This window comes from Ceratotherium simum, chromosome 40, assembly GCF_057802395.1.
Source record: "Ceratotherium simum simum isolate JZ-2026a chromosome 40, ASM5780239v1, whole genome shotgun sequence".
NCBI classification, from domain to species: Eukaryota; Metazoa; Chordata; class Mammalia; order Perissodactyla; family Rhinocerotidae; genus Ceratotherium; species Ceratotherium simum.
This window is the reverse complement of record NC_141939.1, coordinates 2,504,435-2,528,099: the sequence shown is the minus strand read 5'-3', so window position 1 is coordinate 2,528,099 and position 23,665 is coordinate 2,504,435. Positions and strand designations below refer to the sequence as shown.

The following is a 23,665-nucleotide window of genomic DNA, read 5'->3' as shown; positions in this document are numbered from 1 at the left end:
AGGGCAGCCACCAGGGACTTCTCCTAAAAAGAATGGGTTTGTCCATTTCTGTTTCTGAAAAGGCCTTGCACGTGTTCAAAGTTTTCCTGTGCAGACATATGTCAGAGAATGTTTTCTTAGGCTTCAAGACTGTATTTCTTGGCCAGAGGGAAAGTGTAGTCTATATACTTTAAAGTCTGAAATCTGAGATAATCTTTGCATGATCAATAGCTTGTTGGTTTAGTTCAGGCACATCTTCGATATTGTCAGCTCCAATTAAATTTGTAGTTCTACTCTTTTGCCCTTTCCTCTGGACTCTCCGACCTGTCCCAGGTACCCTGTATTCAGAGCTGGCAGTTATGGTCAGTCCCTCCTTGACAAGACGTGTAAGGGTATTCCGGGTCGCGAGCAGAATTAGGGAGAACCGAGAAGTGGAGGGGAGAATTTCTAGTGTGACCCTGTATTGGCTTCCAGAGAGGAAGAAAAACAAGACCGAGTTTTGAGCAGAGACTGAAAACAAAAAACCCTGCATTTGCTTCCTGCTTCTTCCTGACCGGTGTTAATTTCAGAGTGTTTTGAGCTACAATCCTTGGTCGTATTATGGAGACAAACTGGATGGCATTTTCTAAGATTCTTTCCCTTGTAAGACAGAGAATTGTTTACAAATGCTTCAGTTTAAGGGCTTATACATGTGAACCTTTTTTGGGAACGTCTTATTATTAATTCATTGATCAGGAAAATGGAGAGGCGGGTTCTGAAACAATCATCCAAAGGCTTAAAGGAGGTATTTTTTAAAATAAAAATCAAAACTGTATGGGCTAGGATTCTAAGCAGTGGTAGAAATAGGTCATGGTTGCCTGTTAGTCTTGCTTGCATCCAGGCAAACAGTTTTGGCCTTCGGTTAGTTAGTTGCTATTTAAAAAACAGACCCATATCATGGAGGCGGGGATGTTCAAGGCCCGGGTAATAGGGGAGGGTGTGAAGAGCCAAGCGATTTGTCTAGAAGAGGCAATGCCCAGCAGATAAAATGAAAGACATAGACGTGGACTCATCCAACTAGGGGCTTCAGATCACTGGACATTCCATCCTTTCTTCTGAAACTTGCAGGTGGGGTAGTTTGGGGTGAGGGGTGTGTGGAGAGCTGAATATATATCACCAAGCTTTTGGGGGTTTTGGCGTTGGATTATTTAAGAGTCAATGTGAAGTAGTCTAGAGACAGAGAAGTTGATCATTGAAGAAAGACGTTATGCATTAAAGCCAGGCAGGCTCAGCCAAATAGCACACATGTCAGCTCAACATAATAAAGAAGAGGGACTGGGAAGGAATGGAAGAACACCTTTTGTCCATCGAAAATTGGTAACTTATTTTCCAAATTCATTATTATTAGGATTATTGGATCCTAATCAAATAATTCATTGGATTATTCATTGAAAAAGCACTTAATTTCCAGTCATTTTCAATGGTGAGATGAAGGTGAACTACATGAATTGAGGTGAGAGCACAGTGGCGTTGACCTCATGAGGTTGAGCCGGATGATGTTTGGTTTCTGCTCCTTTGCTGTGAAATCAGCTGAATGCTTGCACTACGTGATGTGGATCTATTTCACAATCTATTCATTGCACTGAGCCGAGGATTGAAATGAGCCATCAGAAAGGAAACCCTCTTTCACTCTGCCGTTTCTGTGTAGGAGTTTGTCATCAACACGCCATGTGAAAACGCTGAGAAGATGTACATCGGAAATGCGATGTATGGGAATTATGCAGCTGTCTTTGCCCAGCTCATCATAAATGGAAGATGTCAAGGTTTGTCACTGGCACGGAAACCTAGAATGATTCTCTTTACTATTTTCCAGTGACTGCTTTACACTGAAAACCCATTTCACAGGGCTGTTTTTATTTTGTAAAAAATTCAGTACTAACTTTATCTTCTAAATATACATGATGATAAAATTTATCATTACATTTTGATATTATTTACTATTATGTGCAGTGCACAGTCATAGAATTGAATGAATTTCAAGATCAACATAATTGTATACTGTCCCAGGAAATGAATAAAGCTTTAATCATATCTTTAGGAAAGAGAGTTGAGTAACTGTCTCTTTGCCTTCCTTAGGGCCCCACTGTTTCATCGTTCCTATCCGGGACGGAAACGGGAGCTTGTACCCAGGAGTGACGGCTATTGATATGATGTACAAAGAAGGTAAGTTCCCAGGTGACCCCTCTCCTACCCTCATTTGTACTTCCTGCCTGCTCCCCAACCCGCCCAAGGGGAGTCTAACTTAACTCACCCGAACGGTGAAGGCAGAGAAGATTCTCTGCTTTTGAGCCTGATTAGAGTCTTTTATGTGGAGCTGTGAGAGAATGTTGCAGATTGCCATTTATGAATATGCATTGGTCTCGTTTTCTCCCAGCCTCTCGTACTTCCTAGTCATGAGGCAGCTTTGCCTTGAGTTGTTCCCTCTTCTCTAACTCCTTCTTGGACTTGTGGCTCTCAGAGGGCAGGGTGAGGCTCTCTCTCTAATGCCCCTGAGCCACCAGCCTGGTGTTGGTGCCCTGAGGCCCTTGATGAGCCCTAAGGATTGACTTGGTGTGCTAGTTTGCCAGGGCTCTTGTACCACATACTGAGTGGCTTAGACAACAGAAATGGATTGTCTCACAGTCTGGAGGCTACAAGTCCGAGATCAAGGTGTCAGCGGGGTTGGTTCCTTCTGGGGGCTGTGAGGGAGAGTCTGTTCCAGGCCTCTCTCCTTGGCTTGTAGGTGGCCATCTTCATGTTCACACAGCATTCTCCCTGTGTTCCTGTCTGTGTTCAAATTCCCCCTTTTTGTAGTGACACCAGTCATTTGGATGAGGGCCCACCCTAATGGCCTCATTTTAACTTGGTGACCTCTGTAAAGACCCTACCTCCAAATAAGGTCACATTCGTAGGTACGGGGGGTTAGAACTCCAATGTATGCATTTTTGGGGGGGACACAGTTAAACCTATAAAACTGAGTGGGAGCAGGCTGTACCTGTGGGCTCCACTGGTCATCACCAGCCAAGGCCAAGCCAAGCCAAGCGAAAGAAACAGGTTGAGGGAGAAGAAAAATAAGAGAGAAGAAAGAGCAGCAGAGAGAAGGAAGAAGAAGACGATCCTTGGGTGGAGGAGGGTAGCCTCACCCCGGCCCCTTGGGGTTTGTCGACTGCCGCAGAGCCTGCAGGAATGGGCTGCAGGTGGTTTGTGAGCACTTGAAATGTGTCTCCCAGGGGTAACTGAGGCCCTCACTAGCCCCGGTCCCTTGAAAACGCCTCATGTGTCAAGTGTTGTTGAGAGCAGAGGGGTTGGACCAGCTCTTGTGAAGTGGTGCCAGACATTTAGAACACTGGCAACCTCAGAAGGTCTGCTTTGGTTTCCTCGTAAGCTCCTAAATGCGAGTGTGTCCTTGTCAAGGGGTGATGTTCTAAATAAAGACATGTACTAAATAAAAGATCTTTTCCCCCAGATTAGATCTCCCTAAGTGTGAGATGAACTAAAAGTAGACCCCAGCCTGACGTTAGGAAATAGGTGTGGAGATTTCAAGAACCTTCTGGGGAGTCAGGTCACCCCACCCACCCACTGCTGTCCTTGTGGTCATTTCCCTTTGTCTTTTACACTTTTAGTTTCACAAATTGACCCCCTGTGCTGAGGAGGAAGCACCAGGAGGGAGGAGGAATTTGAGCTCTGCATCCCTGGGGGAATAACCAGCTTTCCTGCTTTCTCTGGGTTCAGTCTCAGGTTCTTTCAGTTGCCTAGAACTCTCTCTCTCCCAGTCATAATGACTGCTTAGGGGGGCAGCTGTGTCCCCACCAGATCCCCCACCTGTGCCCCAGAGCACGCGGGCTGCACAGCAGGCACAGCTCTTCAAGGAAACAAACAAACAGCATCCCCACTCCCCACCCCAAATAAAAAAGCATCAACAATTCTGGGAGTGAAATAAAGGGCTTTGCATTTTAGTAGAGACAGGCCTGGGAAGTAACAGGCACAATATTTCTGATGCTAGCACAGATTTGTCCCCTGCAGCTCATTTAATTTCTGCTCTCTCTAGGTCTGCAGGGTGTGGATAATGGGATTTTAATATTTGACAAGGTTCGAATACCAAGGGAGAACCTGCTGGATAAGTGAGTAGTTTTCTCCTTAACTCAGATCTGCTGTGTGTATGATCTCATTCCTCTCCCAACCCGGAGATGGTTCTTGGGTCTCATGGGCTGCATGTCGAGGCTGTCTTCTCATAACCACTCCTGCAAGTTTACTCCAATTCCAACTAATTGGAATATGTAGATAAACAAATAGAAAGAATTAAAATTATCCAAAATGCTATTACCCAGACATAATGTTTGTTATACTTTAATGTATAACTCTTTAGACCTTTCTCCATGATGATATATCTAAAGAGAGAGATATGTTTGATTTTTACTGAATGAAACCCACTTATAAATTCTATTTTTTATAACTTGTAATTTCTGTTTAACATTATGTCAAATGTTTCTGTGCAACAATAAATACACATATGCATTATCATTTTTAATATTGTCATAATAGCCTGTTAAATAAATGATCTATAATTTATATAATCAACCCCTTATTGTTGGGTATTTAGGTTGTTTCCTTTAAGAAATTTTTTTTTTTGCTATCATAAACCAATTAGTGTTATTGCCTCCTTTATGGGTGGCAGGAGATAAGGCATCTCCTTTCAGCTTCGGAGGCTGTTATAACCAGTACTGGTTGGGTGGATAATGTCAGAGGTGCTCAGTGTTGCTTCCCAGCATCCTTCAGTGAGGTCAAGTGGGGTTAAACAATGAGATGAAGATCACTTCTACAGGTGCATCCCAGGAGTGGAACTCCAGGGCTTCACAATGCTCTTTGCAGAGGCTAAGAAACACCAATTACCTTTACTTTTCTCAGCAGCATTTCACGTATCCAATAAGAATCCTGAACCACCGTCGTATTCAAGTCTGTGAAAAAGCAAGCAACCAGGCTTGCTCCCTGCTTTCCCAGACATTTTCCTTTAACATTTGACTCTTTTTTGTTGCCTGCAAGTTCTTGCCAGCAGATAAATGTCGTAGATGCCAAAAGTTTAAGAAAAATGTGGCGGAAACAAAAAAATAGACTAAATTCTGTTTGTTAACTTTTCTCCCCCTGTATATTGGTAGGAAATAAAATGGAAACAACAAAAGCATCTTCACAGTTATCCCGGTGGGTGGTGAAGCCCTCAGGCCCCCTAAGGAGCTACCAGTGCCCATAACAGCAGGTCTGAGGACCGCCAGCCTTCCCCAGAGGTGCCTGCACATTTCCCGGTCACTTGTCAGCGTCACTCCGCTCTAGGAGATGGGGAAGAGGGAAGGAAAGGCACAGATGTGGAGCTCACCATATCTCACCCAACCTCATGGGATCTTAAGTGGCCTGGACAGTCTTCTGCCAGAAGCTAGACCCACTGGCTTAGCATTCATCCACTAGAGGTTAAAAAGTCAGATTCAACCAGAATGAAAAATGCTAGGGAGCTACGTGGACTGTAGAAGATATGAGAATATATGGAATATTCTTTGATAAGTAAGATTTGATTTTAGAGCCATTCCTTTGGCATTTAAGCTGCCCCCACCCAGTCCCCCAATACTACAGAACAGCAGCAGCAACACAGATGTTTTGAGGGAAGAGTCCCACTTTGGAAGTGTTGGTTCATCACTTGGTCAAAAATGGGCTAGTAAATAGACATACAGATTCAATGAAATCCCTATGAAAATCTTAGCTGCCTTTTTTTACAGAAATTGAGAAACTGGTCCTAAAATTCATATGGAAATATAAGAGACTCAGAATGGCCAAAAGAATCTTGATAAAGAACAAAGTAGGAGGACTCACACTTCTGATTTGAAAACTTACCACAAATCTACAGTAATCAAGGCAGTGTGGTATTGGCATAAGGATATATGTGGACAATGGAATAGAATGGAGAGTCTAGAAATAACTCCTTACATTTATGGTCAGTTGATATTTGACAAGGGTGACAAGACAGTTTATGTGGAAATAATAGCCTTTTCAACAAATGGTGCTGGGACCATTTGTTGGGTATCCATATGCAAAAGTCTGAAGTTGGACCTTTACCTCATACCATATATAGAAATTAACTCAAAATGGATCATCGATCTAAATGTAAGAGCTAAAACTATAAAACTCTTAAAAGAAAACATACGTGTGAATCTTTGTGACCTTGGTTTAAGCAATGATTTATTATTAGATCTGACACCAAAAGCACAAGCAACCAAAGAAAAAAATAGATAAATTGGACTTCATCAAAATTAAAAAAAACTTGTACTTCAAAGGACACTATGAAGAAAGTGAAAAGAAAATTCACAGAATGGGAGAAAATATTTGCAAATCATATGTATCATAAGGGTCTAGTATCCAGACTATGAAAGGAACTATTACAACTCAACAATAAAAATACAAGTGACCCAATTAAAACATGGGCAAAAATCTGAAGAGACATTTTTCCAAAGAAAATATACAAATGGCTAATAAGCACATGGAAAGGTGCTCAACATCACTGTCATTATGGAAATACCAATCAAAACCATAATTAAATACCATTTTGTACCCACTTGGGTGGCTATAATAAAAGAGAGATGGTAACAAGTGTTGGTGAGGATGTGGAGAAATTGGAACCCTCATACATTGCTGGTGGGGATGTAAGATGGTGTTACCAATTTGCAAAAGAGTTTGGCATTTCTTCAAAAGTTTAAAGTTTTCATATGACCCAGTAATTCTACTCCTAGGGATGTATGAAAACATTGTCCATGACAGAATTGAAAACGTATGTCCACACAAAAACTTGTACACAAGTGTTCATAGCATAATTATTCATAACAGCGAAAAAGGTGGAAACAGCCCAAATATCCAACTGATGAATGGATAACAAAATATGGTTTATCCATACAATGGAAAATCACTTGGCCATAAAAAGGAGTGAAGCACTGACACATGCTACAAAATGCATGAACCTTAAAAACAATGTGCTAAGTAAAAGAAGCCAGACACAAAAACCACATATTGTATGATTCCATTTATGTGAAATGTCTAGAATGGACAAATAGAAATAGACAGTAGATTAATGGTTGCCGGGGCCTGGAGGGTGGGGAGTATGGTATGGGTTTCTTTTTAGGGTGATGAAATATTTTGGAATTAGATAGTGGTAATGATTGTAAAACTTTGTGAACTTTGTGAATATACTAAAACCAATTGATTGTACACTTTAAAAGGGTGAATTTTATGGTATGTAAATTATATCTCAACAACAAAAAAGTGGACTGATGTGTGGTCTTCACACTCAGGCTCTGGTGTTGGTTTAATGACGGTGGTCCTCATGCCTCTGTGTCAGGGGCCACTGCAGAGTTGCAGGTTAGTAGTGGCAGGAAGCCTGCTTTTAATTTCCATGAGTGAGTTGAGCCTTTGTCAGCATCTCCTGGGGAGGTACTTCCCCCGCCCTCCACTCTGCTGTCTCATGAGGGCGGTTCCAGCACGTGGAAGCCTGTGAGATTGCCTTGTGTGTGCATGTAGGAGCCACCTGACTTCATTTCTAGTGGTGCCATGTTCTTCTTTTCTGTTAACCCCACCTCACTTTTCCACCCGTCTCTCCCTGACCACAGGTTCGGTTCCGTGACTCCAGATGGGCAGTACCATTCCCCTATTAAGAACAAGAGTGCAAGATTCAATGCGATGCTGGCAGCGCTGACCCCTTCGAGATTAGCTCTGACTTTTCAAGCTTTGAGTGCCATGAAGGTAGTTGACGCTGATTTTAATTTACCTCACTGTTTATTCTCTGCATGTTCCAGGGGTGGGTAACAATTTCAGAAGCTGAGCTTCCCAAGCCGTGGTTGGTGTAATATGGCTGGGGTTACTGGTAAGATACTAGGGAGTGCCAGTTGGCCATGCACAGAGAACATTTCTGCACCCTTCTTACCACGGAATCCTGTCCATCTGCATCCCAGATGTGTGCTGCTGATTACGGCGGGTGGAACATAGGCACTGTGACAACAGAGCCACAAAAGATGACCCTGGGAGAATGGCTCGTTCAGAACAAACACATCTGCTGGAAAAGCAGCTAAGAGCTGACTCACGTGGGTGAAGGCCGGCTTGTCTTGGTTGAGTTCACTGGGGAGCATTGATGCTCACGTGGGTGTTGGGGGTGTGGCATTCACATCACAGGTTAGAGTCCATGAGGCCAGACCTCCAGAAACTATCTCTGCCTCCCCTCCCCCTCCCCTGCCCCACCTTCCCGTATATTGGTTTGGAAGGAGCAGCCAGAAGATAAAAGTTCTGGAAGGCCCCCTCCTCCTCCTTGGAGCTCAGCACTCTCTGTTCTCTGGGCCCTCTCTGTCGCTTTGCATGAAGGAAAAGCCTGCTTTAAGCTCCACTGAGCTTGGTGAAGCTGGAAGAAAAATTAAGATACCCATGAATATACATTGGTGGCTTGAATCCAGCTTTTCCATCAAGAAGGATTAAATTTCATTCACCTGACTCCCAGCCTGACATCAGTACCCAGTTGTCTGAATAGCCGGAAAATCCTTCTTTACTCACTTCTACTGGGTCTGTCCCACTCACAGGAAGCCTGCCTGACTCGGGCTTCCCCATGCAGTGCCCTTCCCACGAGTGGGCACAGCTGTGACCCTGTGAACACCATGCTCAGTGCTGAGCCAGTGGCCGCACGCTCGCCCATGGCGTTGATTCCTGTGCCTGTTTCTCGGTGGCTCTTTAAAGGGGGCTGGGTGGGTGTTCAGTTCTGAAGTCCCAAGTCAAGAGTGGCTCAACTTGTCCCCTTGGCTGAGCCCGCTGACATCTGATAAATGAATGAGGGCCCAGAAGATCCTGCGATGCAGGTGCAGGGGTGAGGCCAAGGCGCTAGCAGAGCGTCAGAGTGCAGAGGAGAACAACTTCTTCAAGTCGGTAATAGACACCATTTCAGCCATTTTCAGGAGCCCAGAAAGAGGCAAAAGGAGAGAAGCCAGATGAACCTGGAAGTGCGTCGTGGAGCAGATGGGATAAAGATCTGATCCGGGTTCTCTGAAGCCGCGATGGCGGTGTATGCACCGTGGCCCGTCTTGTCCCCGTAGCCTGCAGGGTCGCTCTGAGGAAGAGTGCTGGGTGAAGATCAAAACACACCCTGGGTCCCGGCTGTAAAGGTGGTGCAGGACCCCGTGCGGTTAGGTTTCAGAGTGGGTGATGGTGTGTGGAGGACATTCTTGCTGCCAGCAGCCCTGTTGGCTCATCCAGCCTGTTGGTGGAGCCTGTGGGGCAGGCATAGGGTAGTGCAGATGGGGCAGTGGGGGGCTTTCTGGGAGAAACCTGCTTTTCAGTATCACGGGATCTGGAGCAGTGGGGGTGGGGGCAGAGGAGACAGTGGTTGATTTAAAGAGATAGCTGTTCTCCATTCTACTGAACGTTATTGAGGTGCCAGCCGCTGCTGACTCTGGAGGGTCTTGGGGGGCCAAATTTGTATCAATTCCTTGTCAGGCGTCTGACATGCGTACTTCATTCCTGGCAATGCAGAGCCCTTATTATAATCACAAGCTCTGAGGTCAGGGAACCCTGGACTCAGATCTCAGCTGGACGAGACCAGCAGTGGGGCTATGGGCAAAGCAATAGCCCTCTCTAAGCCTTGGTATCTTCATCTTAACATGGGCCTTATGATAGTGGTGAGGCATGCGTGAGAGGACTGTGTGTGTAGTGCTGGCACAGAGCAAATGCTCGGTAGCTCAGAGCTGTTAACTGCTGTGATGGCGGTGGCTGCTGCTGCTGTTAGGACATGGCTGTAGGAAAGGAATACATGGGCTTTTCCATGAAACAAATGCCTGGAATCCTGACCTCCAGGTAACAAGGAGGTCTGACACATTTTGCAGAGGTGCAGAGGTCCCTTGGATTCCTGGGTATCTGGAGCAAAGCATAGTGACTCGAGTTGGCACTTGCCCTGCCCAGGAGGCGGATTTGCCAGGGGACGGGGAGACCCCTCACAGAGTGTGGTGGCCTCAGACCCTGCGGGAAGGGGCACCGCCGCTGTGGTTGGCCCTGATGGACACCGACCTTGGCCACGGTGATCTCATCGCCAGCGTCTTGGGCGAGGATGATCTCACCAGCCCTCTTGGCAGCTCCCCCTTCCTTGAGCTCAAACACAGGACAGATGTTTTCTCCGCTGAAACCTAAGACGATCCTGCTTGTTCTGCTCTCGCTGATGAGTGGGAAAACGGATCCCTTTCTCCTGCGCGCATTCCTTATGTATTAGAAAACTGTCACCACGGCTCCCCACAGTGACATTCGCTCAAGGCTGAGCACGCCTGGTGCTTTTAAACTTTGCCCAGACGTCTTATTTTTCATGGTTATCTCTCATTTCCATAGCATTTCTCAGTGTGTTCAGATTTTCTCTTAAAAGCTTGCCATAGTAGCCGTCCTCTACTTTGTGTCCAAAATGCTGGGCCAGATTAAATGATTAGCAGGAACCAAAGGAAAAGGAAACTAAGATGTTTGGCAGGGGTGGGGGTGGGGGCCTGCGAGACCTCTGCAGCCCCAGCAGGGAGGCTGGAAGCCTTTTCAGGAGGAGGAAGGAAGCTGGGGAAAGTCACCGTGAGTTTGGAGGGAGGAGGCAGAGGGAGTGTGAAATGTAAATGAGGTCTAGCCCATTGTTTTGGGTTGATTTTGCTGGAAGTAATTATTTTAGCATAAGACAAGCCGGGTCGCCACTTCAAAAAGAGTCTCCTTAATCTTTTAAAGTAGGTGTTACTCAGTAGCTGGGTCCCACCCCCGGAGTTTCTGATTCTGCAGCTCTGGGTGGGCCCAGAAAATCTACAGTTGTCACAAGTTCCCAGGTGATGCTGACGTTACTGGTTGGCACTTGGAGACCCCTGCACAGAACAGGTGGATACGGCGGAAAATTCCCGGCCCCATCCCAGCCGCCTTGTCACCCTCCGTGGCCTCCCAGTGCCCCCAGGATCAAGGCCCAAGTTCTCTTCCAGTCGCCAGCGCCCTGCGTGACCTCTCCCCGCCCCTTCTCACGCGCTGCTGTGCTCCCTAGCAAGCCCACCCCCACCTTTCGCACGGTTAGTTTCAGGTACATTTCAAAGCTCAGCCTGATGTCCCTTCTCGGGAGAGGTCACGGCCTGCATGTGGTCCCTCTGTCCTGTTCCCCAGGCTCTGCACTCTCCCTCGCAGCGTTTATTACAGCCAACCAACATGCGATAGGCGGTTTCTGTCCCCTGCTAGCTTAAAAGCTCCACAGCAGGGGGCCCTGCTGCCTCGTTCGCTGGTGAGCGTTCAGCTTCCCACTCGAGGCTGGCACACAGTAGGTGCACAGCAAATAGGAGTTGAAAGTATGAACGAGGAATGAATCAGAATTCACATTTAAAGCTCCAGGCAGAGTTCCCAGCAGAGGTGAGTGCTCAGTACATGTTCGTTCTCGTGCCCCCACAACCCAACCCCTCAGCCCGTTCCTGGGGTGACCGGGAAGAAGGTTGTTGCTGCCTCTTCCTTCTACCCCTCTGCCCAGAACAAAGAGCCTTTTTGTTGCTTCCTCTCTGATTGTCCTGTCCCAGGCAGTGCCCTTCATGTCTGCTTCGTAGGTATGGGCTTGCTCACAGCGCTGTGGGAATGAGGCCCTGGCAGTCAGGAGTTCCCCGGGTGGGTGTGCTCCTCACACAGGGCACCGGTGACACGCACGGGCCATACTGCAGGCTCTGCCTGTGTGAGTACAAGTCAGGACTCCTGGACTGTTTCTGTGGGCATGTGGGGTGCTGGGAGGTAGAGACACCCATTACCCGCTTCTGTACCCCAGGGATTGTTGAGACGATGCCCACCCAGCAGGCTGCCGGAAAGTGCTGTTTCTTTGGAGAAAGCTATAGCCTCTCTCATTTCTTTGAGTGAAATGATCGGCTGGCCTGCTCCTGGCAACTCTGCCGCGTGCGTGGTTGAGGTCATGGTGCTGAGGACAGGCTCAGATCCTCTCTGGGGTTGGACGGTTAACCAAGAGAGGGTGGGGGACAACAGGACAAGTCTTGGGCCTCCATGGCCATGGGAACACCCTGCAGAGGACAGATCCTGGGGGAGTTGAGTGGCTCCGTTCTGTCAGGGTGAGGCCACCACTCCCAACTGTGGGCTGGGAGGAGACCTCACGGTCATGGCCCCCCGGGACAGGCTCTGGGTCTGCTGCTGCCATGAGTGGTGTGACACTGTGATGGAGTGGACGTGGGGGTGAATTTCCATTTCTCTGTGCTTTAGTTTCCTCATTGCTAAAAACAAGGCAAAAAAAAAAAAAAATAGCCATCTCATGGAAACATTGTGAAAATTCAATGAGTTAATTGAATTAACTGTCTTCACCACCACTGCCACCACCCCTACTATTACAAGCAAATAACATTTATTGAGCCCTCACTGTAAGCCATGCCCATAATAAGTGCTTTACAGGTGTTAACTCATTTCTCCTCCTAACAACTCTGAGAGGGTTCCATTGGTATATCCATTTTATATATGGGGAAACTGAGGCACGAGGAGGTGAAGGAATTTGCCCGAGGTGGGCACTTAATATGCAGCACTTGACTCTAGTGGTCCTTGTTAAAGGAGTAGATGGCCCCATGTTTGGAAGGATGGTCAAGCATGTTGTGTAGATAAGATTGACGTGTAGATATTATTGAGAGAGAGAGAAGAATTAAGTAGGAAGGCAGCCAGCGCAGTGCATGAATACGTAGAAGCTGGAGGTGCTCGGGCCTGTGCACCTGAATTAGCTGAGTTACAGCTGTGGGTCGTGGAAGGCCACCAGCTGGCCAGTGAGTCCTTGGGTTAGGAAGAACCTTACATGGGTATTAACCAGGACTGCAGCTGGTGGGAGCCATGCTCCTTCTCATCACCTTGTCCCATTGCCCAGTGCTGAGCCAGGCAAAGGGAGGATGCCCACATAACGTTGTTCAGTTGAGATGAGTGGGATTGGCATCACGGAAATAGTTGGAATGTTGTGCCTGCGTATGCTAAATCATCCGCAGTGTATACTAAATCATCAATATGTGTAGGCTGTTATTATTACAAGGGATGTGAAAGCTTATATAATAAAATTCAGGTATACTGAGGACTAAAATGACATCTGAGGTTATGAGGATAACAGATAGGGTTTATAACACATGCTCACTCCTCAATGGTAGTGGTTCACCTCTCCCATGGTGGAGAATTATGAGGCTGAGTCTGGATATGGCTGAAAAGTGACTGTGGTCATGGTCAGCCATGTGTGTGGGATGGGGAACAGTGGGGCCTGTGCCATCTGGCTGTCCTCCTGGGGTTCAGTGAAGGACACATGGTCTTGAGAGAAGAGTAGAGAGACCGAAAGGCCATCTTTTTTTTTTTTTTTTTTTTTTTTGTGAGGAAGATCAGCCCTGAGCTAACATCCGTGCCAATCCTCCTCTTTTTGCTGAGGAAGACTGGCCCTGGGCTAACGTCGGTGCCCATCTTCCTCCACTTTATATGGGATGCCGCCACAGCATGGCCTGACAAGCGGTACGTCGGTGCGCGCCCGGGATCCTAACCCGAGCCACCAGCAGCGGAGCGCGTGCTCTTAACCGCTATGCCACGGGGCGGGCCCGAAAGGCCATCTTTGAGTCATAAAAGATTGCACTATGTATGATGGTGGGCAACTTTTTCTATCTCCTGAGGCTGAAAGGAGAGCAAAGGGAAGAAACTGGTTTCAGGTGGGACCCTTGGAACCTGTGACAGACTCACGACCTTTTCTGACAGTGAGCATTGTTGGACATGAATAAACAGTCTGTGGAAGGTGGTGGAGTCCACTTCTTCAAGAGAGTCTCTCCTCACTATTAATGGGGGTTTGGAAATATTGTGTCCCCGAATGACCTTTCCAAGACCTTCTGACTGTAAGGTTCATGGAGAATTAGAACAACAAAGAAGTGGAGATCAGGGACTTAGTCTCCTTCTGAGTCAGAGGTGGCCCTTTAAACCACAAGGGGCGTGGTGGTGCCGTAACTTGGGCCTGTGCTGTGCTGGCTGAACACAGAGCAGAGCAGGCTGCATGTTCCTGCTGCTCTCTGGTTTTGCTTCGGGGCTTCCCCTTCACCCAGACTCTGACACATCCCCAGAGATGTCCCCGACTTCAGTGTTCTCACCCTGGTGTCTGGCTCCTGCATCTGGCTCTGCAGTGCCATGCCTGCGTTCTTCACTCCCTGGCTGGGGCTGTGGCTGGGCAGCTGCTGTCAGAGTGTGACATTCTACCTGCTCTGATGACTACGAACCAGATGCTATGACACTTTCCCCTGAGTTGAAGCTCACTCAGTCCTCTTAAATTAATAACCACAATTTCTGTGGCTACCACTATAAAACTAAGGGTTTTTGTCTGTTTAATTCTTATTAGGGGGTCACCTAATTCTATTTTCTTCTGGAATAATTTTATGTTCATCTCTTTTTCTTGTCACTTAGATTGAGCTCATTTTTATCATTATTAACAGAACATTTAGTGGGCAGAGATCATATTTTTTTATTCAGTCTCAGTGCAGGGCCTAGTAGAGCACTGAACGTCATGAAAGTCTTTTTACTCCTCCTCCCCTCCTTCCTTCCTTCCTTCCTCCCTCCCTCCCTCCCTTCCTCATATACCCACCTGTCCATCCATCTGTCTGTCTGTCCATCCATCCACTCCTTCCATCCATACACCCCTCCTACCTATCCATCCATCCATCTACCCATCCACCCCACCCATCCATCCATTCATCCACCCATCCACTCACCCATTCATCCACCCAACCACTCATCCATCCATCCATCCATCCATCCATTTATTTACTCACCCACCCACCTATCTATCTATCCACCCACCCATCCATCCCACTACAAAGACTCTGAACACAAGAGTGATTGGTTCATATATGATTTAGTAGTTAAGGGGAGCTGTGGAATGTTCTAGAGAAAAGTAGTCACCTACCTGATGGACACCACATTTTAGAAAAACTCCCCAGGCAGGAGTGTGTAAGTAGAGGCCAGAGGCATACACCGTCCTCCAGAGCCTGGCCCAATTCCAGCAGTAAGGGCCGAATAAGGAGTGTCTCTGTAGGGCCTTGTTCATATGAGGGCTCTGTGTGGAGACTGAACTGAATGGGATTGGATAGAAGTGGAAGCACTCTGATAGGGAGCACGGTGAGACCTCTGCCCCCTCAGGGTGGCGTAGTGGAGGGTGGAGTGAGGGGAGGATATGGGCTCTCTGAAGTAATGTCTTGAACATGTACAGTACTCACAGGTGTGTTTCATTGAAATTGATGAGGCACAGTTGACTGATGTTTATTCTGTTGACACTTTTGTAACGCGGCCAGTCATCTGTTCTCACGGAGAGCGGTGCTGGAAAGTTGAGAATGGTGGCTCATCCTGTGTCAGCTGTCTGTTTGTCTTTTTAGAAGTGTTGTGTGCGCTTTGAGGGAGCAGGTTCACCCTGCTCGTCTCGTTCCACTCAGGTTGACGCTGTTCTTTCTTTAGCGTCCTCACACACACACAGATGTGGGGAGCAGAGTAGCAGGACTTGCTCGGAGGCTGGGGATGTCCCAAGGAGTGAAGGGTTTGGCCTGGATGATCCTCAGAGGGGCCAGCTGCAAAATAACATACTCTGTTTCGAGTTTTCTGGTGGAGGAACTTCCTGAGGTTGACCACCAGAGGGTGGCAAATACCAACAATGACTTGCAGATTATTTTTCCTCTACATTTATTTACTTTTGTGTGTAAGAAGTAGCTGGGATTTTGTTGTTCTCATCAGTACAGCTTCTTATCAGGCATGAGTGTTGATCTTTACAAAGTGGTCAACATAAGGAGAACAAGGGTGCATCAGCTAAGTGATTGTCTGACTCAAGACCAAGACTGTAAATAGGATGCAGAGTTATCTTGATGACTCTTCAGGATAAAATTTGACTCACAAATGTCTTGAAAAAAATAAGTTTGCAGCATTTTGGGTGGGTGTGAAAGTGGTTAAATATTTTTTTGTGGTGTTTCCGTGGCAGTTGTTTACATTTTTAACAACTGAAACTTAAACATCTATTTTTTTAAAAGATACATCTGCTGCCTTTTTCTCCGAAGACCAAAGAGCTAAAGATCCTGTACAACCATAGATAAGTAGCACACTACATGAATATTTGAAATGAATATGTGAAAGAGTTGCCAGTTTGATTTTACTTCAATTCCGTGAACGCATGTTGAATGCTTTCCTGGAACGAGTTGCTGTGGGCAGTGAGCAGAGATGACCTGAGCAGGTGTGTGCCCTCCAGGGCTCATGGTATCTCCAGGTAACAGATACTCCACTCTGTGAGGAAGCCTCCAGGGATTATACTGTTAGGAGGAGGAAGGTGGTAGTGGTGCTATTGAGAATGACACTTCATCAAGAGAGAGTCGCGCAATTTATATGATTAGAAGGGACCTCAGAGATCAGAGTCCAATGCACATCTTTTATGGAAACATTCCTAAGTAAGGCCTCTGGGTCTTTCTGGCACAAAGACCTAGGAGTTGGCATCCAGCCCTTCCCCACTGAGCAGAGTATCCAGGCCACATTTGCAGATGTGCAGCCTGAGAGCACACAGTGCTGGATGGATTTTTTTCTGTGCTGTTGGAGAGGAAAGTCTTGGGCATCCCTCCCTATTTGATGTGGCCCAGGAATGTTAGATGTTTATGACTGTGACAATGTCTCAAGGAACAGTGCTCCCTTCAACTAAGTCATCAGAGGCTTGTAGGAAACCACCGTCTCCTCAAACCCTGGGTTGTGGCAGCTGTGAGGGAGGTGGTGATGCTGTTGGCTTTGTAGACTGGGCCTGGGTCCTGCTTTGAGGGGCTTGCCTTCCTCGGCCCTAGCAGCCTGCTCACCTAGGACAGGTGGAAGGTGTGCCCAGGCTGCAGCTGTGAGGAGCTTCATTTCTCCATGGAAGCCCTGTGGCCTGCCTCTGGGGAGCATCGTCCGTGCCACCCGGAAGGTCGGATATGGATGATTGATGACTGGTTTCCTGTCCTTAGGAACTTTTCCACCTGAAACTTGATGTTCCATGTAGCACAGGTGCTTGTACAGATCATTGTCCCTTCTCCTCACTCCACACTTCATCACTCCATTCCTTTGTCCCTGCGGATGAATCCATCCTTTGGTAGTTTGTCATAGAGAAGGGCGATAATAACTCACTTGTATTGAGTGCTTCCTGTACGAGGACGAGTTCGGAGCATTTTATACATTATCGCTCTTTTAATTGTCACGGCAGTCTGTGAGATGAGCGGTGTCATGATTCCCATTTTCCAGATGAGAAAACTGAGATGTAGAAAGAGGTAACAGCTTGCCTAGAGTTTCCTGGGCCTCACACTGTGGCAGTCTGGCGCTGGAGTCTGGCCCTGACCCACACTGGGACGGCTTTCGTAATCCTCAAGCGAGGTATGCTGTGAGTCTGGCCTAGACCCTGCTCACTGGCATTTCTGGACCACTTTGTTGCACAGTTGTGTTTGCTTTGGTTAACCAATTAAACCAAAGATTTAAAAACTTTGTTGTCTACATTTAAAGATGTGGAGATTCCACTTAAACTGAGATTTGACAGATGCCAAATGCTTAGCCACTGAGTCAGAATCCAGGCTTCCTTCTCCACTGGGACCTGGGACCTGATTTATTTTTTAGTGGCACTGCTGACTTTGCCTGATAGCCGTGTACCACTGTGGTCCTGAGCATCTATGCTGGGAGCAGTAGGGGGAGGGGAGCTGGGCTAGTCCGGCCTTTACATTGAATGTCCTTTTATGAGGAAAAGGTCTATTTATAACATTTATTGAATGTGTTCAACTTTGAGCTTAGTCCAATGGAATGATTTTGAATACCTCTGCCTACCATAAAACGAAATTTAATAAGCCAAAAAAAATTTACACTTCCTTAGAAAAATTTTAAAAAGTGAACTGGGCCATTTAAATTTGTCTCCACAAACCCCTTATAAGTGCTAAGAAGAGAAGCAAAATGATGGTTAGTGGTATATTTGTGATTATAATTCTCTTATTTATCAACTCTAGATATTTCTAGTTCTCTGCTATGAGAGATGAGAGTTTAATTCACATACACAACACCCCACCCCTCTCTCCCTTTCAGTTTTTTACCCCTCAATTTTTGACTTTTTAGATTATTATTTTTAATTCTCCCAAGGATTACCGGGGTATCTATAAATATTCTTGGACTTCCATTTCTTATCCAAACAACCCTATTTCTTGACTCCTTTCCTTCTGCTTCCCACTTCTGTTGGCTGGAGCGTTGACTTTTATGTTGTCAAGGCTGAGGCATTTGCATTTTATTCTGTTACCATAATCTAGCTTCTGGACTTTAGGTTATGTTACTATGGTCAGGGCTGTGAAGTATTGTTCACTGTAGAACCACGTAGTACATGAGGCTTGTATTTCTTCTATATAGGTCCAACGTCACAACACTTTTACAGTTTAAAGAACAATATTCTTACTATCAAGGTCATATGCAATCACTTTCATTACACTCTATAAATTACTCAAAATCATGTCACATTTTTGTTTGCTTGATATTTAGATCGTTGTATTTTTGTGAGGTTTTTGGTTTCTCCTGGAGTTTCCAATTGACTCTTTATTTCTTCTTGGGAGCAGAAACATATGTCTTTATCACCATATCACCATATCAGTAATAAGTTCCAGCTTCTTGGTCATTTTGTGTGTTGCATGGAATCCATCCCATTATTCTCCTTGAAGATCTTATGGAGCCCAATGATTTCTTATTTTAATTTTGATATATTGTTTCTAAGCCTGATGTACAGCAATCATCATCTAAATATTGTTCTTTTCACTGGACTTTTGGGAGTAGTTCAACTTTTTCTTATATCCCCTATTGTCCTTTTGCTTGGTTTTCCTCTGGTTTTGTTGTACTGTCTCCTCAAGTAATTTCCTCTGGAAGGTGTATGGATTGTCATATTTTGAGTCTTTGTATGTCTGAAATGGTCTGTATTTTGCCCTCACATTTGATGTTTAGCTGGGACTTCTGTGTTGAAAATCACTTTCCCTCAAACTTTAAACGTGTTGCTCCATTTCTTCTACCATAAAGTCTGCCAGTGGAAAGTCATATATTCCCTGATATGAGACCTGCACTTCATCCCTGGAAGCTGTTTGTCTTAGGTATGTGGAAATTTCTCGATAACGTGTCTAGGTCTCTTTTTTTCATGTATCCTGTATGGCACTTAGTAGGCTCTTTCAATTTGAAAACTGGTATCTCTTTTCATTCTGGGGAATTTTCTTCTACTAGTTCTTTTGGTAATTCTTTTTTTTCCACTTTTTTTCTGTTTTTCTCAGAACTCTAATTATTTGGAGGTTGGAATTTTTGGCTTGATTGCCTTTCTCTTATTTTTTCCCTCATATTTCTCAACAGGATTTGCTCTATTTTGTGGATATTTTCCTGATTACACATTTTTATTTGTACAATTATTTTTAATTTTCAAGAGCTCTTTCTCTTATCTATTCCTTTTCTGTAGAGATATGTTTTTGTTTTGTAGATGCAATTGCTTCTATAATCTCTTTATAGATAGCAACTGGAGATTGTTTTTCAGAGTTCTGTTCCCTGAATTATCTTTCTTTACTTCTAGGGTCAGTTGGGGTCAGTTAGAGGGGCAAAGAGGGTTGGGGAGCAGAGGGGCTGGAAACCAGCAATTACAGTCAGTGTGAGGTTAGTGCTATAATGGAGTTATGAGCAGGACCAGACCAAGGGCCACTAGGGTTAGCTTAAGCTGTTCAGTGAAGAGTCCCCCAAAGACCTTACACTGAGTTTTGAAGGATCAGTAGAAATTGGTTGGCAAACAAAGTGGGGAAGGACATTCTAAGCAGAGGGGAGACCATGTATGAAGGCATAGAGGAATGAACCAGTTCAGCCCATTGTGGGTGAACAGAGGGCTTAACGTGGCCAGAGCTTCCATGGCCTGCTTAAGACGTCGTGGTGGTTATCTACCATGCTGACCAAGCTGACAGGTGAGCCGGGCCATAATGGAAAAGGACTCATGAGCCGTGGAGATCCTGTGAAGGAGGGATTACATGCAGGGTAAGGACGTGACCAAGTATGCATTTTAGATAGTCTGTCATAGCAGTTAGGTAGAGGATAGAAAGGGTGAAGGGTTGGTAATTGGGACCATGATGATGGTCCAAGTAAGACGTGATATGCAGCTGGTGTGGAAGGGGTAGGGGAAAGAATATGGCACATATGCAGGGGACAAAATGGAGAGGATATTAGGGCTGATGGGACATGAGAGACCAAGGATGGCAGCAGGTCTGGCTTTGGTGACTGTGTGACTTGAACTCATCCAGGGAGTTAAGAAGACGGGCACCTCCTTGGCTTCCATGAATAGAGATTTTCCTTGGAATATACAACTGGCTTTCTCTACTCTTTGCTCCCTCTACCGCGGGGGCTGTGGAGTAACCTACCTCATTGGCAAGTTTGAGAGCAAGACCTGGAGCTTTTGTAGACCTGCTGTCCCTCTTCCTCCTTCCTCAAGGAGCAGGTACTGAGAGGTGACCCCAGGGAAGACTCCTTCTCATGGGGAGGCCTCCCCGTCCAGCGCTGCCAGGACCGCCTGGGCAAGTGTGCCTAAGACTGGACTGCGGTATTAGCAAGCCCTTCCATTACTCCCTCAGCCATTTCCTCTAGCCTGATTCGATTCGATAGAAAGGTAATATTTTGGCCTATGTCTGCTGTTCCTTGGCTTATTTCTCAATTTGTATAAAAGTCAGGTGGGGGTACCTTGTAAACCCCAATATAGGGACCATAGAAGGAGGGGATGTTCATATTTAAAATGTATGTGCTGCCATGTCCCTGATGAGAAGCACAGTCCCCTACTCCTGTGAGGATATGTTGCCCTACTACATTATTACACGGTTTGAGGTGGGGGAAATCATGCCTGCCTTATAGGGAATTCCCTCTGGGTCAGACTTGACCTGAGTTTGGAGAGGTGGCTAGAGCAGGAGAAGGTAAACTGAGGAACAAGCACTTCCTGCCTTCAAGGTTGGCCCTGGGCAGGGTGCCTGAGGGCTTCTGTGGAACCACTTTTATTTGCTGCTCAGGAGACTCAGAGGCACGTAAGTCCTGCCTAGGGTACACAAACTCTGAGGCTGGTCATTGGGAATGTCAGCTTCAAGAGAGCAGGACCTGTGTCTTCTTGGTCACTGTTGTCCGCTCCTGACTTAGAACAGGGCCTGGCACTTAGTTAAGCACTTGGTAAATGAATTAATGGATGGATGGATGGATGGATGGATGGATGGATGGATGAATGGATGGATGGATGGATAGGTGAATGGATGAATGGATGACGATAGTGATAAAGGGAAGGCTTCTTTGCTGGAGATTAAATCATTCCAGATCACAGCTCTATGGAGATCAGATGTGGGTCATTTGGTGGCATTTTAAATGTATTAAGGGCACTAGAACCCTTATCTGAATCTTTAAAAAAATAAAAACAAACATTCTCCATTTCTTACGTGTATGTCCAGACCTTTGTTTTATGACTTTGGAACTTGCCCACTCCAGGGTACTTTCAGTCCCAGCAGGCGTGTATTTGGGCAGAGACTATTTATTTTTATTTCCTGCAGAGCACACTCCCTCCCTGGCTCACCCTTACAGATTGCTCATGGGTGAGCCTCATGGGTCTGATGACATTGTGGGAGTGACTGGACTGCTATTCTGGGCAGATGACATGCAGGTCTGGGGATGCTCTCTCATTCTCTAAAGATGGCTGTGTAATAGGGCTAAAGCCTCAGAGAGCAGCCCTGGCCCCAAACTGCAGAGGAGCTGGATTAAGGGCATTCTTTCTTGGCTAGAGAAATTGATGTTATACTCTAGCAACACAGACCTGATTTACAGTTCCTCAAACAGGCCACACCTTGCCACCTCCTGGCTCTGCACAAACCGTTCCTGTGCCCATGACCCTCCCTCTCTCTCTCTCTTTCCCATTCCCCCGTTCTGTTGTTTCCCCAGGAAACCTCCCTGCCCTTGCTCTGCCTTTCCTGCATGGAGCTCTCACAGCACCTCGGCCCAGGGTGTGAACTATTGTCTCCTTCTCTGTTTGCCCTGTTAGGCTGGTAGCTACTAGAGGGCAGGGGCTTCACAGCACCAGCTGAGCAGGAGGCCCTCAGTAAATGTGTGTGGACTCCCCAGCCCATCACAAGCATCTTCCTTCCAACGAAGTCCGGGAGAAGGGGAAGGGAGCTGCCTTGTGCTGACCGCCCACAGTGGCCAGGCATGCGATGCTCTATGTGCGTTTTCTCACCCAGTGCTCCCAGCAGCTCTACCATGATTCTCGTTTTACAGATGACAAGACAGAGGCTCCGTGAGGTGAGGTAGCTTGGCAAGGACAAACAACTCCCGTGGGGCAGTGCAGTGTTGTGCCCACCCCGCCCCACAAGGTCCCCATTGAACTCCTTTTGCCAAAGATCCTCTGTTTTGAGGCTGCAGTGGAGAAGGAGTGCTGGACGTGGGGCTTCAAAGTCCAGCATCTTAGATTTCTGGAAACTTCCATGCCTCTTGCTTGGGTAACCTCTGACCTTTGAGCCCACCTGGCCCATGTGACATTCTGAGGACTCAATTCTGTCTGTCTCCAGGTTGCAGTGGCGGTCCTAGACTCAAACTTGATATTTGTTCCCAGGGATGTCAAAGGTCAGGCAGTCAGGGTGATGGCCGGTAACACCAGAGTGACCCTATTGGGTCGTGTTGTCATTATCAGCTTTCGTCTGGTGAGAATGTTGTTGTGAGTAGACTTTTAAAAACTATTTGCACATCTCATTTCTTTGTCTAATTAGCGTTGTAAGAACGATGGCCCAGTTTTCATGCTTGAATAAATAACTGTGATGGTGCAAGGCGCTGAGGGGCTGGGTTACCACAGCACTTTCCCTTTCTCGTGTTTGGCATCTCATCCAACCTTTGTTTCAATCCACACTCCAGACCCCTCTTTTAAAAGAACCGATCTTGTCGGCCAAATCATGCCTTCTACCGCCATGAAATATCTCCTAAATTTAGAGGGCACCCCTGTCAGCGTTGCAGCATGACTCTGAGCATCAATCACTAGAGGTGCTTAATATTAACAAGAGTACTGCCTGCCTGTACTCCATTTTTAAAGTAAATAGAATTTAAAAAAAGGAGGGGAGGAGTTAGTTTAAGTATGGCCTTTCCTCTGGCATAACCCCACCTTTACATATGACCTTACCAATCCTCTGGTTTATGCACTACAGATGGACTAAAGGCACGCAGTATTGCAAGTTTTGGAGGACAGAACGTAGATTTACGTCCCTGCCTTAAGGGATTCTCAGTCTTGTTGGAAAGGCAGAGTGTAGACCTGCCAGTGTTGATGCCCTGGAGCATGCTGAAGCCCGTGACCAGCCAAGGCTGCCGTGGCTGCCGTGCTGCAGTTAGAAGCCCAGCCCATCACAAGCATCTTCCTGCTGGACAGGCGTGAAGAGGACACACAGCATTAAGAGAAGCATAATTTTCAGAACACTGGAGTGGATAGTGTTTAAACAGAGACCCAGACAAATGGAGCCAGTCTGGAGGTGATACCCAGGACAGTAAAGGGATTTGACATGATGCCATGCTAGGAACCGCTGGAGCATCTGGGGGTGCTTAGCTGGGAAAAGAGAAGATCTTGGGGCAGAGAGGCATGGTAGCAACC

The 23,665-nt window shown here is 46.4% G+C and overlaps 1 protein-coding gene across 5 annotated transcripts in view; it reads left to right on the top strand.

Annotated features, from left to right (window-relative positions):
* The window catches only part of ACOXL (acyl-CoA oxidase like), a 376,737-nt gene that overhangs the window by 61,474 nt on the left and 291,598 nt on the right, over positions 1–23,665 (top strand). For all 5 annotated transcript variants that reach the window (XM_087426114.1, XM_087426113.1, XM_087426115.1 and 2 more), the window contains 4 exons: positions 1,667–1,781; positions 2,095–2,181; positions 4,046–4,118; positions 7,638–7,770. In XM_087426114.1, the coding sequence (XP_087282240.1) occupies positions 1,667–1,781; positions 2,095–2,181; positions 4,046–4,118; positions 7,638–7,770 (408 nt within the window). The remainder of the gene's footprint in view (positions 1–1,666; positions 1,782–2,094; positions 2,182–4,045; positions 4,119–7,637; positions 7,771–23,665) is intronic.